This window comes from Aphelocoma coerulescens, chromosome 1 (genome assembly GCF_041296385.1).
Source record: "Aphelocoma coerulescens isolate FSJ_1873_10779 chromosome 1, UR_Acoe_1.0, whole genome shotgun sequence".
Taxonomy (NCBI): Eukaryota; Metazoa; Chordata; class Aves; order Passeriformes; family Corvidae; genus Aphelocoma; species Aphelocoma coerulescens.
This window is the reverse complement of record NC_091013.1, coordinates 10,184,156-10,201,551: the sequence shown is the minus strand read 5'-3', so window position 1 is coordinate 10,201,551 and position 17,396 is coordinate 10,184,156. Positions and strand designations below refer to the sequence as shown.

Sequence of the window (17,396 nt, the reverse complement as noted above, 5' to 3'; positions counted from 1 at the left end):
TTGTACATGTATTACAGTGTTGAAGGTGCAGTTATGGAACATTTTGGTTTTTGTATTTTACATTGTATTTTAATATTGAAGCATCATACTTTGATCTGGCTCTATTCTTACTTTGAAGAACTGCTTAGTTACAGTAAGTAGATTATAACTTCTTCTACCAGATAAATCTCCTTACTTCAACTGAAGTTTATTTAAAATCGAATATAGAAATTTTGTTGGCTAGGAAAATACAATTTTTTTACATCTTTTTTGAATTATCATGTGCAAAATATCCAATAAAGATACATGCATTGCTATGCACCAGCAGAAACTTGTCAGACTATATACTGGACATTTACCCCAATAATCCTTCTTCCTTTGGGATTTTAAGACAGGCATAAACTAATTTCATTCTCTGCCTTGATGCATCAGACAAAATAATTCTAGCTGATCTCGTCTCAGTTGTCTTCCATCAGTGATTATTTTGAGCAACCAAGAATTATGTACACTGTTCCAAAGGGCTTAATTCATCAGTTTACAGAGTTTAGAAAAGCATGCTTAATTCTAGCCTAAAGCATGGATTAAGGACATATCAAGTCCCAGCATAAAACACACATGAAAAATTTGGCAAAGAAAAACCACAAGATTGAACCTTGATTAATATTTGAATCTTAATATTTTAACATTGTTACAGAAGAGATTTATCTAGGGGAAAAAAGAGCAAGCTAAAACACAATACTATTAGTGACAGACTGAAAACTACATACATTGTGATGTAGTGACAAAGAAACATATGATTGTCAGAGTAGACCAACTACTACAATTTGCCAGTGTTCTGAGGCATTGTAATTGCAGAATATTAACATAGAAAAATTATTTTATTTCATCATATTCTTTATAACAACAAACCAAAAAAAAAAAAAAAAAACAAAATAAAACAGCAGAATAAAAAAGAACCACCCTATAAAAAAAAAAAAAAAATCAAAGCAAGGTGGAGAACTGTAAATTTCCATGTAGCTGAAAGACAGTGCACCAAGAAGGGAAATGATCTGCTTAAGCAAGACCAGGAGGCCACTTATAAAAGTAGTATTTAGATGTAAAGAAAAGGAGTATTTAGAATATTGCTTTTTTTGACGTGTCTCTATGCCTGAGGGTATGAGGTGGTAGTGTGCTAAATCCAAAGCTTTTAAAAAGCAAAAAATTGACAAAAATAGGCTCACAGCACTAACACCTCTGTGTTCTTTGCAGTACATGCAACACCCAGTTTCACCACTGAGTTCAGCCTGCAGACTGATATTGCTGCCCATCTCTCCCTTCTACTCCAATTCCTGCTGTAGCTCGATAGCACAGATTCATTCTGCTCCTTATCACCTTGGAAGAAGCTGGGCAGGAGATCCAGGTGAGAAATGACTCAAGTCATTCCAGTACCTTGTCCACAATTCTCTCAGCATCATGTGATGAACAACAGCTATGGTCACTGAGGCTTATCAATCTAAATTACATTGTTACAAGCCAGGACATGGTTTTACAGAAACATGTAGTAGTATGTCTGAATTACACTGTGACTAAAAATCCAATCTGTAAATATGAGGATACATATTCTCTCTTCATTATACTAATATTACCCTACTTTTATTCATGGAACATTTTATATGTATCACCCCTGTTAGATTCTGCACATATTTTAACATAGATCCCATTTCTATGCATTTATACTCAGCTAACCATTGCTGAATGACTTACAATAGCAGCTGCAATGCAAGGTTACTACAGAGCTCTTTATAAGTCCAAGTTCAGTATTTCAATTATATTATAAGCTGTAAGAGAAAATCTTATAATTTCTTTTGCAGTGTATGTGCCCTGCTCCAAAATAAATCACACTTATTTTAGATTTTCCCACTGATAAGAGGAAGGACCTATTTTGTCTTTCAGTCTCTTAATGCAATACCCTTCAAGCCATTTATTTCCATGGAAATCTGTAAAAGTTCCTGATTGTTGAGTCATCTCTTGTTAATTCAACTGCTCACAGGCCAGAGAAACAATAATAAATCTACTCACAAATATGGAAGATAAAGTGGTGTTAGATGGTGTCTAGGGAATTTACTATTTTTGTTGACTATTTCTATTTGCTCAAGACTTCAAAGAAAAAGCAGAACTTTCACCTTAACAGTGGGTAAAGAACAAATGCAGTTTAATCTTGAGGGCAAATATTTATCAAAAGAAACTGCAGAGTAAAATATTACAACAAGAATATAGATCAAACTAGTAAGCATTTAGAAAACCTACATATAACAAGTTCATTCATATAAAAGTTTACCTATTCCACTGTTAGTTTTGAAGGTACTTCCATAGACCTGCTCTCGTTCTGCTGTTCATAGCTGTGCTATAAACTAAAGACAAAGCACCTGATGTGACTTGATGGCATGTCCAGAATTAGAGCTGAAATTTGTGCTAACAAACAGTAAAGCAAAGGTTGTGCTGTTAATGCTGTACTTTTTATTGTGAAACCTGTAAACTTTTCTCTTATTTAACCAAAACCATTACTGGTTTTGAGAACCAAAAGGAGTCTTAAGAAAACAATCTTTTATTTTCTAACTGCTGTAAGGTTTTTGTGCAACTAAAATAAAGATTTCTAGGCTTGAGCCAGCATTTTTCTTGACTATTCTCAAAAGCATGATATCAAATCTTGTCAAATCACAAATCTCTTGTGACTTGTATCTCTCTTGCATTTAAAAAAAAAATTAATTAACACCCCGCCCCCCCCAACCTTGGCACTGTACTAGGCAAAACATTGCTAAATTTTAGGGCACAATAGAAAAAAACCCAAACTTCTCATAATCCCTTAACATAAGACATATCAGCAAGGGTATTAAAATGAACTGAAAACCAGTATTACAACTGTATATAATTACTGAGTGTAGACAGGGTTAATAAGATCATGAGCTACAATACTGACAGGTTTTTTCCCCCCTCTTTTTTGTGCTCCAATATGGTAGAATCCATTACTGTTGAGATACAGAAGTACAGGAAGTCAAGATCAAACAAAAAAGTTATCAAATGAAAAACTGTCTGAGTCTCATTATCACTTAATAATGGTGCCAAAACCTCACGTCATCAGTGCAAATTAAGGAGAAACATAGAAAATGTGACTGGGATGGATTAAATGAGTTGTTTTTTGTTTTTTTTATCAGGCTACACAAAGTATAAGAAACTGGATAATTACTTCACCTAAAAAAGGACAGCAGAAATACCATTATATAACTTCATAGACTATTTATTATTGGGCTAGCACAAACAAGCACAAGTCCCACAAAAATGACAGCAGGGAAAAGTTCATTAAACCAAGATCAGATGTTCATTGCTAGAAGGAAGCACACAAACACTTCTGCTGCTACCACACGAGCACTCAGTTGTAAGGGGAAAGAGAACAGCTCAGATCTATTCCCAGATTCACTTTCTGAGAGATAACTCCCTACTTTTCCTCAAAAGATCCTTCTGCTCCAATAAGGCATAAGTATTTTATGGCAAAGTAAAACATAAAAGCCATTATACAGCCAATAACATGTGACTATTATGTGTTGCTGGTCACAAAAAGTGTAGCTGTTTGCTCATCCTATTCCTCTCTTGGTGAAATTTTTAAAGATGCTCTAGAAAAAGTGGACACACAACAAAGAACATAATAACCTTTAGTATATTTTCTGAAGTTTGTTTGTGAAGACTGCAATCATGTTCCTCCACAAATTCAGTACAGATAAAATGTTTACAAAGAACCATTTAACTAATTAAAAATGTAAGCCCAGCTTGTTAGACTTTCTTAAAAGGTACGGACTAATCTTAACAGCTTGATCAATCATTTAAGCTTTAAGGCATACAAGTTGAAGTTACAGATACCATCATCATTATTATTATTTGGTTAATTTTCTTAAGATATTTTAAGTCAATGGCAAATATCTTCATCACAAATTGATGCTGAGACATAAGAATAGCTTAAAATAATGAGTGTGAAACATAGGCAGTTTGTAATTTGGAAAATTGTTCAGAGGTTATATTATTTATACCTAAGATGTTCTAAATTCAAGAGAACAAAGAATAACAAACTGAACTATTTACACTGAAAACAATCAGCCAAAATCTTTTCTGAAGTGAGCAAGTCAAATTTACATCCAGAAAACCACAGTCACCAGAGAAGTGTGACAAATCAGTCAGAAATTTTCCTTAGTTGTATCAAAACTGGAGGTTTTATTTTTAATTAAAAAGAAAAAAAAAGAAAAAAGAGCAATAAAAGAAAATGCACATGACTGTAGTAGAAGGTTTCCATATGCTAGCTTTGCCATTCAAGTCTGACCAGAAATCAGTATTAAAATGATCTGGTTTGGGTAACTAATATTTGGCAACAAATATTAGTTTTGAGCAAGCAAAGCAAAATAACTATTTATTCTTTGAAAGGATCACAGAGCGCATTATTGAGATTAAAAATATCTTACCTGCATAATCATAAATGTCTTACGACAGGAGGTCATTAGGAATTACTTAGGGATACTTTGGCCTAAGAAACTCCATTTGCAAACACATTTTTCCTTTTGAATCCTGCCCACTAAAATATAGGTCTTTAACAACTTTCTTCTAAATAAAACTTCCTAACATCTACCAATTTCCTCTACCTGTTCTTATGTTTTCCCCTTGTTATCTTTCATACTCTACAGTATGAAAATGAAACAGCAGTGAACAGATAGACATTTAAACCTACTTACATTTCACTCACTGACAGGATTCAATCAAAAAGATCACAAATATGTTGAGTTGGAAGGGACCCAAAGAGATCACTGCAATTACCTGCTCCTTGCAGGACTACATAAACCCTGATTCAAAAAAAGCATTCCTAGTAGCCAGTGTAAGTAAGAACAATAGCAGGAATGATCATCTCTGTAAGCCAAATACAAAAGCTTTAACTTACACAACACAGCTTTTACAAGAAATATTTAGATGTAAACTATCTTTACCACTTTGATGACTGAAGTGGAGGCCAAATTCTGAAAAATGTTTTAAAACCTGCTCCTGGGATAGACTTAAAATATCAACAACCTCAGTAATAAACTGACTATTTCTCATGGGACATACTTTAAATATCAGCAACCTCAGAAAAAAGAAAACTTCATCTATAACCTAGAAAACCAAAGTTTGGCTGAGTATAAATATTTACTTTTCTAAATTTAATTGCTAAGATAGACTCCCTAGGCATCTGTTTCAACATGTATCAACCATCAGTAATTTCAGAACACAAATAACTCCAAACCCTTTTTTTTATGACTACTACATAGGTTGCAGAAGAGTAGGCCTTTCCTGAATAGTGGCTTCCTTTCTACTTAACGTTTTCAAAATTGAGATAGATATTTAATGAACAAAACTAAATTTTAAAGTGTTCACAAATTACACATGTGGTGTTTTGAAAGGTATTAAATTAGATGAAAATAATGTTTCACCACTGCACACTCCCTTTTTGTTGTAATACAGTTGCATTTTGCAGCCAGAGAAGAGGGTGTTGTTACACAGTATGGTGTTAGGAGATATTTGAGTACCTAATTACGAGACTTGATAAATATACAAAGTAAAATTACGAAAATAATATTCTAGAACCTTCAAACAAGATTTCTCCCTTGCATACATAGCAGAAATTCTGGGTTTCAATCTAGAAATAAATTTATTATCACAAAAAAAGCCAGTTAGAGTTCCACATATTTATACTTTCCAATAGGTACAAAATGTACTTTTCCTTTGGAAATGTTTACAGAGGGGAAAAATAAATAGGTGGCCAGCACTGTGATTTACAACACTGAATAGCAAATAATTACAGCAGAGATTTGGAAAACCACCAATGTTTAAGAGTATTTCAGTTGTTGGCTAAACAACTGCAAGCATCTTTGCCAAAACCAGAATAAAGTGTCTAATCAGAAGTGACTCTTGCATACAGAAAATAACTTATTCACTAATCTATTTTAAGAAGAAAGTTTAACCAATTATAGAAAACACTGTGACTACATCTATTCACTTGCACAACTCGGTGCTCAGTACCAATCTCATTCAGTTTACAAAATCAATCCCATGTTTTAGCATGTAGAAAGCCTCTTCTTCCCCCAGTGGTTCACCAAAACTGGACTCTAGAAATGAAAGAGTGCACTAGGCAAGAAATGCTGTGACATTAAACTACACATATTTTCAATATTTCTCCTAGGGAAATACATGGGATACAAGGTTGTTATTTAACAATTGAGACATGTCCAACTATATTTAAACATTAAGAGACTCAATGCTATGTTTTTGATTCCTTTTTGCATTTTGTTAAATTCTAGTTCTTCCCATGAAAAACTCACCATGAGTGAGTCATTGAGAACAGCACAAACATATAGAAAAGCTCGTTTATAAGTGGCTTAATATGAAATTTTATGAAAATATAGTAAATGTATCATTGTATGGAAAAAAAAATGAGTCTGTAGTGTGTGTACATAGATATAGATAGATAGATAGACAGATACATAGATAGATCGATCGATCGATCGATCTACACACACACACATATATGAAACACAGTAGCTGTTCCAATTGCCTTAGAGTAAAGAATGTTTTAGGAATATCCTCTGAGGGAAAATTACTAGTCTATCAGCAATGCAGAAACTATGTCAGAGAATATATAGAAATGTACAAAATTCAAGAGAACATGTGAAAAACAAGGAACCTTTCAAACGTGACTGCTTAAGGATGTATAAAAGACAGTCAAGGTAAAAAAGGTAACTCTATTACATGTAAGATTAAATTACAGTGATATGAGACATGTCATTCTGATAAAATTTCAATATACATATAAACATAAGTCATAATTATAAGATATGAGTATCTAGAGCTTGAATGCATGTTTTGGATATACATTAAAAGGTAACTTGAACTCAAGATCTTTCCAGAAGATATAAAAGCTGCAGATGCTCTAAGTCTTCAAAACAGAAATGAACAGCTTCCTGAGATACCTCTAATTCAGTGCACGCACATTAAAACTCTGGTCCCAAAGCTAAAAAAAATTGCTTTAGAGCATGTACATACTGGCAGTTTTACACTATTTCAATAGAGCACAAAGGTAGCACTAAAAGTAAAGGATTTTTCTTCCGTTTATAATTTATCTTGAAAAACGTTAAATTCTTTTGCCAAGAAAAAAGCCAAATTAATTTATCATCAAATGCATAGCAAAACTGTTTTTCCACTTAAAGAAAAAAAACAAACACCAAACAACATAATTTCTACTAACCTTCAGGATCAAGGAGTTTCTCTATTCCCAGGTGCTGCCTGGCTATGTTGAATGCATGGTCTAATCGTTGCACGGGTGACGGCTGAGACACAACAACATTCCAATCAAATAAGTCTGGTCTAAAGCAAAAATGAAGAGGAAAAATAAGTTTCTTATTTTTTAATCTTAGATTTATTCATTTATTTCCTAAAGCTATGCATCAGTATCAGTTTATTTTCATAATGTAAGTTCGTATTAATTGGCACTGGGACTAATGAAGCTCGGTTTCTAATGGGTTTCCATTCTATTCTCATCCATGTTCACCACAATCACATTGCTCATATTTCTTATTCTCCACCAAGTCCCAACAACCTATAACCTCACATCCCCAAACCACCTGCTCTCCCCCACAGCACTGGGCTCTTGCCACTGCCCACAATGCCCACAGCATATTAGCTCTTTCATTCCAGTCTCAAATAGCACTTGGCTGGGGAAGATCAGGTGCTGTGGCCATGCAGTGGGGACTGGCATGTGGCAGGACAAACAGAACAGAACTGCTGATGCCATTTGGGAGCCTTCCTCCTCTCCCCAGTCACCAGTTTTTAATTTCAACTAATATTTCTAAGAGTGTAATTGCTTCTGAGATTATCAGCTCACTGTTACATCAGATTGAAATCTGTCAATAGGTTAAAAAATTCACAGAATCACAGAAACATTTGAGTTGGGAAACACCTGTAAGAACAGAGGTCAACTCTTATGCTAATGCTGCCAAATCACAATTTACATAGTCTTACAGGAAAAGACAGAAAGACCAAAACTGAATTATAGTTCAGATGCACAGTCTGGGACCTTGTATTAGCAGTTGCACCGTTTGTGGTATAAATAATGTTAATACACGATGATCTTTGGCCTTTCATCTGAGATTTATCCATTAGGAAATCAGAATTTGTTATCATGCACTCTGGAGAAATAAAGTTTAATCAGATATTCTGTAATTACTGTGCATGTAATATGAAGAAAAACAGCTATGCTATTTGTGACTTCAATACAGCGCTCTAAATCAGAAGATATTTAAATGTATAATTTCAACTACAGATAAATCAAGCACATTATTTACACAATTTAAATTTTGCAATTAGTTATGACAGATTTACTTACATTTTTTATTAATTTTAGAAGTTAATTTTAAATAGTTTCCTGAGTTATAATAAACAGAAAAAATGTTCACTACATCATATTGTAATAATGTCAAGAGAGTAAAGGAAAAATGCCATTTATCTAGCAGTTAGTCCTCAGTTACGTACCTTTGCTGTTCAATTATTTTTCTGAGAGTGAAGACATTTACATAATAACAACTAAGTTATTCAAAGTTATTTTGCTTCTCTATGCATAGATACTTAAATATTAAAAGTGGAGTTTTGTCCTTGCCATATGCAAAATAACTCCAAAATACTAATAATATTAATTTAATATTAAATCTTGCTGGGGACAGGGTAGAGAAGGGAGAGGAAACAGGTAGTAATCTCTGGGTTTACTCATGGATGGATGAAGTCTGTGATCCCATAGACTGGTTTATGTTCTGAAACACAAGCATGCAAAATACAGACTTATGTGTGCATAATTAGTAAAAAAAATAAAATTATCTTTGGTCATCCTTCTTTAACTGAGGATGGAGTTACCAGTGTTCGTAGCAGCCTACATGATGCTGTGTTTTGGATTTATAGTAAAAAGAGTGTTCAGAGCAAACCAGGCATTACTGAAGTGTGCTTACACAAAATCAAGACCCTCTCTTTTTCCCCTTCACTCTACCTTCCGCAAGCAAGTGGAGGATGGACATGCAAGAAACTGGAAGGGGACATAGCCAGGACAGGTGACCCAAACCAGTAAAATGATACCCCATGCCATATAACTTGCTCAGCCATAAATACCTCAGTAAAGGGAGGGAATGGGGTGCGGGGTGTTTGTCTGTGTCATGGTTTAGCATAGTTTAGGTTTCTATCAGCCATGGAAGTGATTCTCTTGCAAAGAGGTGCTTACAGCTTCCTCCATGACCTGACAGAACCAATCAACTGGCTAGTCTGAATATTGGCAATTTTTTTAAGCCACTTAAGAAGCTTGACACGCCTCTGTGATCCACATTTTAAGAACGAACAAACCCTGGGAAAGCTCTCTTGCTTCCAGCTTTTGGACAGGTAACTGGGGGGCCCGCTCGGCCCAGCGGGGCCAGGCCAGCCAGGAGACAGCCATCCTGGAGCTGTGCAGCCCTGTTCCATCTGCAGCCCCTCAGTGCAGGCCAGCCCCCGCAGCCCTGCTCCGTGCAGGCAGCTCCGCAGCTCAGCTCGGCCCGGCCAGGCTCCCCCCTCCAGTGTGGCCAAAGACTCATCTGAGGCTGCTGCCCACTGCCCAGCAAAGAGCATGTGACCAACAGAGATAACCAAATTCCAGCTGCAAGGCCTGGGTGAGATTAACCCTTTTACTCCTGCAAGATTCTCCAGAACAGATGAAGCCTGCAGACATCAATCCTCTCCCAGGTCAGAGGAAAGGGAAAGGTGAGGGCAAGTGAAGAAAACACCATAAAGACACCAAAGTCAGTGAAGAAGGAAGAGCTGAAACCCCGAGAGAGGAGAAAGAGGAGATGCTTCAATCTTAGAAGTTGAAATTCTGTTGAAAAGCTGTGGTGGTGATGGACTGTGACACATCAGAGTACCCACTGTAATTTCATGAAGCATGGGGGGTGGAACATTCAAACTGCAATTGAGAGCAAAAGTACCTGTGCTGAAAGGAGCAAATGTTGGAAGTAGCCGTAATTTGACGAGAAGTTTGAACAAAGAAAAATGAAAGTGATTAGGACCCTTACTCCCAGGGGAGGAGAAGACTTATTCCTAGAGATGAAGATGCTCCCAGAGATGGGTGAAGAGAACCTTTGCTTCTGAACAGCTCATCCTTAAAATGGTACCCCAGAAGCTCAAGATTGGACCCTCAAAAGCAGTTGTGGGGCAAGCTGTAAGTCAAGGGAAGGGACTCTCACATGTGAGCAGAGAACCAACCCGGGCGGCTGTCTCACTGTGACACTGAAGCCATGAGAGAACTGTTTCTTGTGGAGATGTCTCCATAGCATGAGCAAGAGAGACTCCTCTCCCTAAGTGAACTGAAAAAGATTATTATAGAGGTGGTAAACTGACCGAAAATCTCAAGGGTTGTCTTTTTATGTTGCCAGTGGGAGAAGGGAGAAAGGTGGGGGGAGGAAAGTGTTCTGAAGGTTTAGTCTGACTTTTTTCCTTTCTTTTAGGTCTGTTAATGAACTTCGTTATATTCGTTTAAGTTTTGTGCCTGGTTTGCTTTTTTCCTAATTCTTATCTCACAGAAGGAAAATAAGTAAGTAATGGATATTTTTGAACCAAACCAGTACAGTCCGCTTTAAGAGTGGCTGGGCATCAGTTACTGCCTTTGCAACACTTGTTTTTCTATTCTTTTTTCCTCCATTCATTAAAACAGACTATTTTGACTCAAGAGTTTTCTTGCTTTTACTTTTCCTATTCTCTTCCCTGTCCTGGGGAAACAGGGCGAGAAGCAAGCAAGTGGCTGTGTGGGTGTGCTGCTACTGACTGGGTTCAAGCCACCACACCTGCACACCTTATTCTGCGACCACACAGATACTCTTCAAATCCTTATTCTCTCCAAATAAAACACCTGGATGCATAAGCTCATACAGCAAATTTAGCTAAGAGAACACTGTAGTAACCACAAAGCTGTCTATTGTGAATTTCTTAAAAAGCTTGGCAAGGATGTGTTACATAAATACTAAATAGACTAGAATGTAAAAAGATTATTTGGTAAGTAAAGCTTTCAGGACAAGGACAGGAAAGAATTAGATCCAAGGGACTACCGCCCCCTCAACCTTTTTCTTTCTTCCTTTTTTTTTTTTTTTAATTTGGCTTAAAGCCTAAGTGCTCAGAGCAGCACATTATCTTCACATAATCATGACTTGTTTGGTGATACGAGATTTTATATACAGGAGCATACTTCTAATCAGTCAGGACTGCACTGGGCAAAAATGTGAACATTTAAAATTGTTCATTGAGGAATATCACCTTACTCCTCTTGAGAAAACCTCTGCCATCATTAATAATATCTTAGATGGTCAATTTCATCCAACTTTTCAGTTGTATAACCCAGGAGGATATTTTCAAGTTAACCTACCAAGATAGTCTAAAATTATTATCAAGACATCATCTGTAGAAGTAGGATTCCCAGTATGAAACACAAAGTTTTTGTTGGGTTTTTTTTTATTATTGTTGTTTGGATGTTTGTTTTTTTTTTTAAACAAACACTCCGGGATTCACAAGAGTTTCAATGACAGAGTTTCAGACAACATCATGTCTTAACACTTGGGCTGAATTTGCATGCTACGTGTGCCTGTGTAGAGCACACACAGCATCTCTTTTTCCACTCACTATAGATGGCAAAAAATTTGAGCCCTCTGAGACACAGACAGAAGACAACTAGTAAGCTTTAATATGTCACTGACAGGTTCCTTATCAATTTTCTTAGTATTGTACATAAAGCAGATAGCACAGATTCCAAGCCATCTTGCAAGTATATGGCCACCTACTGCAACTCAGCTCTGACAAGCACCAACTTAATTAAAAGAAAAATAAATTCAAAAAGCTCTCCCTACTCCAATAGCAATTTAACTTTCCAGATTTTCCCTTTGTTGAAAGATTATGTCACTATATACATTTCAGTAGCTCTATCACAAGAATAATATTGTCATAATGTCAGCTTGAAGCATCAGCTTCTCAGTGCTATGTGTCAGGGTGCTTCACTGGGTGTATTGATGTGGCAATACTGCTAAGTGTGATTGTGGGAGATATTACAGCCTAGAAGATTAATAATTGTGGTTCGTGGAAAATAGCTTTCAAAAATCCCCAAAACAACACTTTTTCAAATTACAACCATTACTAGCTTTCTAAGGAGTTTTAAATACAGGAGTAAGAAGGTATGCAATAGTAGAGGAAAGAAATGAAATGGAATACTGATTCTTTACCTTCATTTGTCCTCTCCATATTGTTCAAATAATACCAAGGGAGATTAAATTTATTCTCATATCTGCAACATGGGTCTTGTCTGAAAGGGAGCAAACCCAAGGAAAAATAGCCAGCATTCCTTACTCCTCTTTCTGAACAATACAACCTTATGCACATTCAAAGGAGTTAGAATTAAGTAGAACATGCTGAACTTTATCTAGCCATTCACTGATCAGCTCAAACAGCACAGGTCTTGTATTAGTTAATGACAGGCTCACGGAGAGCCAAAACTGAAAGGATTAAAGGCTTCAATGGAGAAGCTTGAATTGAAAAATCAAAATTTATACTGAACACAAGGTAATTTCTCTACCAACAGCTCTTTCCTATAAGTAGCAGAAATACAAATAATAAAAACAAAAAAAAAAAAAAGAAAAGAAAAGGGGAAAACAAACCTGAATTTTTTCAAAACATATTTCCACAAAAAATAATGTAGAAAAGGGACTCCCTACATCCCCTCTGATCCCCAGTTACTTAATTTACAACAGAACTAGTTGACTCAGGGTGAGAAAATTTAATCTGGAGTATACTATGGACAAACCAATCCTGACAGATCTCTATGTAGAAATTAAAGTAATAGATAAGACAAACCACAGTTTTCCATTATTGTGGACAGAAAGGAGTCACACTTAGATCATAAAATTTACCATCACCATTTCAAGGGAAAAGTTGTGGGTTTTTTGCCTTAGCCTTTTATACAAGAATATCTTGTATAGGTCTTTAGAACTCTCACAATTTAAAAAAGTCAGGAGAGAGTAACTGGCACATATCCTAGTGATTTGCTCGAATAAGATAATTTTCATACCTCTTCATCCCATTTTTTTTTACTTTTCCTGTAAGCTATTGAAGAAAAAACTTTTTTTTGTTTCTATCCAGGACCTCTTTTTGATGCCATATTCCTTCCCTCCTCACTCTACCACCCTGAAGCAGAAACAGCTGCAGCAAAGTGCTCATTTGTAAGGCAGTCACCTGGCCTAAGTTCAAGAATTTTAAAGAAGCAAGAAGGAAGCTAATGAATGCCACCTTTTCCCACTTCAAAATCCTGATTACAGCCAGGGGAGAAAAGAAAGAGAGCCCCAACAAAGTCAGAGGAAAGCAGTAAAAGTTCGCTCAATATCCACCTGGAGGAAAAAGATTACAAGAAGTAAATGGGGAAAGGTCTTTGTGACCTGGAGCCTGAAGATGGGAGAGTTACAACTATGGAGGGACTGACCTCTCTTCCTCAGCAAAATATTTTAGTTTCTGTATGTTCCTGGGGTGATGATGACACTCTACAGCTGCTGCCTTGTTTTTTTCAGTTCAAGGCAGAACATACCATTCAAGAGACCGTGTGCCAAGCCTATATCCTGAAAATTCCCACCCAGGGCTCACTGATGTGCCCGTGGAGATTTGCCAGGTGACCTGTGCTCCACTGCTCCTCACTCTCAGTATTGAAAGCAATTGCTAAAGAGCCTAAATGTCCATGGAGGCATGGTGATTACAGAGATGGGAATATCTACTTAAAGTAACTCCTTTATAAAATGATGGAGAAATGGCATTAGAAAAATTTGATCCAACCAAAACAGTCAGCTGAAAGCAAGGGATTGGTGGGTTAAAAGACTATGAGAAATAAAGCTTTCCACTGCTCTCACAGTACACTGTGTGGTTAGGGCTTCATGACAGTCTCTTACTTTATCTCAATCCCTTTAAGGAGGTGCTTAGGAAATTCATCCACATGCAAATTTCACATTACTGTCTGAACCTTTAAAAAAAAAACAAAACAAACAACTACAAACCAAAACAAAAAGCCACCTGTTCATCACTGAAAACATTATATAGGAGAAATGAGAATATCACCATCCATAAAGGAAAGGGATTGGTTTGAAAAAAGAGATAGCTTCAATGCTACCATGGAACCTACCCTCATTTTCAGAGAGTCAAAATACTATGGGAAAAAGTTTGGGTAGCATCATTCTTTCAGTTTTAGAGAGATCTTTGGAGTTTGGGGTTTTCTTTTGGGTTTTGGAGGTTTTTTGGTTTGTTCTTGGTAGGGTTTTTGCAGCAGTCTAGGAATAGTGCTAAAATTGGCAAAAAGTACACACACCTGGCACCAGGTTGACTCTATGAGTTAATTATCACCTGATTTTCAAACTATCCTCATCCTTTCTTATGACTATCTCTGCTTCCATTCCTGACAATGCAAAGGAATAAAGACAGAGGATGAAAGGGAAAAAAAAGTAGAACATCCTGATGAAACTTTATGGAGAACAAGAAAGGAAATAAACGAGAAAGAATGGAACAGGAGAACTGCGGAAACAGGGAATTGCGGAAAAAAAACACTGAAAAAAGTGAACAGGGAAAACAGAGGAGCTAAATTTAGAAGTGTTGGTCATCAGAGTGCTTATCATTCTACACAAGTAAATCACAAAATATTTATAAAAAGTATAGGATGTGTGAGACACCAGGTTTCTCTGAGAATTCATGTAAATCACTCTTGGACAACTTTTCTTCAGTGTATATTCAAACTGTCTTCTTCAGGCACTAAATTGAAGATACTCTGACACCCAACAGGTCTGTAATGTACCTGCACGTTAGAGTGACCGAATTAGGCTCCTTAGAGAAGGTTTTTTATTATTATAGGATAGATTTAGGAGCTTCTGAATGCTGAATGTCTTGGCATACCTATTTAATTGATTCCATCTGGAATCTTGAAGGACAATTCAGTGTTCCTTCAAACTGAACATGAAGTGCAAAGTCAAAAAAAAATCCTACATCATTGGTTCATCTTAAAAATTACTGCATCGGGGCTTTGGAGGAAATGACAAAACGAAACTTTTGCAGAGGAACTTAGTGATTGAAGTCCAGAAGGTGACTGGAGTGACTTGGAGACTTGCCTCCGGGAATCTGACTGAGCACTTGCCATTTCCCAGATAAGTGCAGTAAGTACTGGGCAAGAGACAAGACTTCTGTGGAGCAATTCTTCACTTCTATTGAAAATAGGCTCACTGTGCAGAAAGCTATGCAAGATTTATGGCAGCAGACAGAAGAAGAGTAAAAGCAGGCTTAAGTTTTTCAGCCCTGAATTACAAAACCTGAATAAAGCACATAAATTCCAGTAAGCAGGAAATGAATGTTCATCTGGTGAACTTTGCACTGAACTGAACACAGCAGTGCATAAAGTCTGACACACAACACAGAGATTTGTCTAGACAATCCCAGTGTGGTTTACTGGCAACTGCACACCCCAGCCAGGAACTGATCCTGAATAAGTTCCTCTGTTCAGACTTCTGAAGATATTCCCACAGAGAAGGACAAAGAGGAACTTCTGATTACTGATTTCAGACATCAGATATTCTGTGGTCCTGCAGAGCACGCCATCTAAATATCTGAGTATCAGATACTCTAATGAGGAAACAGGAAGTCTGATATTGTCTCTAGGTGGAAAGATGCTGTGGAAAGATGACTGGGGGTAAAATCAGAGGAAACTGAGAAGTTACATTCACATTCTAACAGAGCTTACAGAGGTATGGAAATTTTAGGGAAAAATACAGTTGCTGCTCCCTGGATGGAACATGGTTGGCAGGCTCGAAACCTGTTCTACGATGATCCCCACACAGCGGGGTTGTTTGTCAGTGTTTCCCATTGTCTTGGGATTTGAGATCCCCCCTCACCATCTCGCCTTTGTTCCCATCTGCCACAAGGAGCAGCATGTGGGAACAGTCACCATCTTGTCTTTTTCTCGGAAAGCCACATGGACATCACCTGCAGGGAGCATCTATCATCTTCTTGTCCTGGCTGCCACGTGGAACTAAGTCAAGGGGTAACCATCTTTTTGTGAGAAAAAACACCTGCTCTTTCTGTATAATTTTGTTGTTAATATGGCTGTTGTTGCTGTGCATTTCTTATTCCCTTACTACTGCCTTTCAATAAATTGTGATCCCAAACCGAAATCTCTGCTTTTGTTCTTCCCTTGCCAGAGGAAGAAGAGGGGAGGGAGTGGCTTATGTAGGGTTTGATTTCTGAATGGTGTTTAAACCACTACACTGTTAGAAAGTTCAACTCCCTAATAATTTGAGCAGTGAGCCATCTTGCAGGATAGTCCCCTTTAAGAGAGAAGTATAGTAGTAGGAGAAGAGAGGTTGGAAGGCTTATCACATTGGAAAAAGCAACACTTCTTTAAAAGCAGCAGTGGCAAGAACTGGGCCTTTTAGGTAGACTGACTAGCACATCTTCCTTAAGCCACATACACAGAATCCCCAAAGAACTCTGAATCTCTAGAGGTAGAGTTTTATACAGCATAGACTAGAAGAAGGCAACTTGTGAGAGAGGCTAAGAACTCAAATCAGCTGGTGGAATAACATGAAAGATTTTGAAAACAAAGGCTACCTTCTCCAGCTGTGTCCTTGTGAGGCAAATCCATACTTTCAATTCAGCAGCTGAGAGAGGCTTTCAACAAACACCACATTTGCCCCCTCTAAGTCTAACACAGGAAAATCTCCTTCTCCCCCCAGGACAACCTCAAAGGCTTAGTTTTGGATCTGCTCCTCGCTCTTCACAAAAGCTTGCAAGCCTATACTCCTTGAGACTATCTACTTGGTACGCACACTAAAATTCCAGAAAAGGATCTGAGCTCTGTATATTTGGTTGTGCTGTGAAAAGCTCTCCCTCCATGAGAGGATTTAGTATGATGCAAAACGCAGCACCCAGGTCAAAGCAAACAGTCAGTCATTTAAAAGAATGCTGAAACACCCACAGACGAAGCAGCTAAACCCTGTGCATAAAAGATACACCATCCTCAAGCCCTCTTACAGCCATCTGTCACAAGCTTACTGAAACAGTGAAAAGCTACTTTTCCTACCTGTGGCTGTGGAGGAGTGCGTTGAAAGCCAATCCATCAGACCAGCTAGTGGTGAAATTGGTAACGTTGACCTGTGGATAATTGCGAGTCGATTGACGGACCCAGCTCAGCAGAATCATCTCACTGTTTGTCTGCTGCAGTCCAGCCATGATGTTTTTCATTACATCTTTGACCTGCAATAAAAGACAGAATTTGATCGATGATTGAACTTATTAAAAGCTGACTA

At 37.2% G+C, this 17,396-nt stretch overlaps 1 protein-coding gene across 11 annotated transcripts in view; it reads right to left on the bottom strand.

The window, feature by feature from the left end:
• Window positions 1-17,396, bottom strand: part of DMD (dystrophin) — a 1,181,986-nt gene that overhangs the window by 781,433 nt on the left and 383,157 nt on the right. For 10 of the 11 annotated variants that reach the window (XM_069032076.1, XM_069032238.1, XM_069031841.1 and 7 more), the window contains 2 exons: window positions 17,171-17,343; window positions 7,271-7,389 (listed from right to left, as the gene is read on the bottom strand). In XM_069032076.1, the coding sequence (XP_068888177.1) occupies window positions 7,271-7,389; window positions 17,171-17,343 (292 nt within the window). Of the gene's footprint in view, window positions 1-7,270; window positions 7,390-13,138; window positions 13,275-17,170; window positions 17,344-17,396 lie in introns of those variants that run through there. The other variant, XM_069032552.1, reaches the window with a different exon arrangement.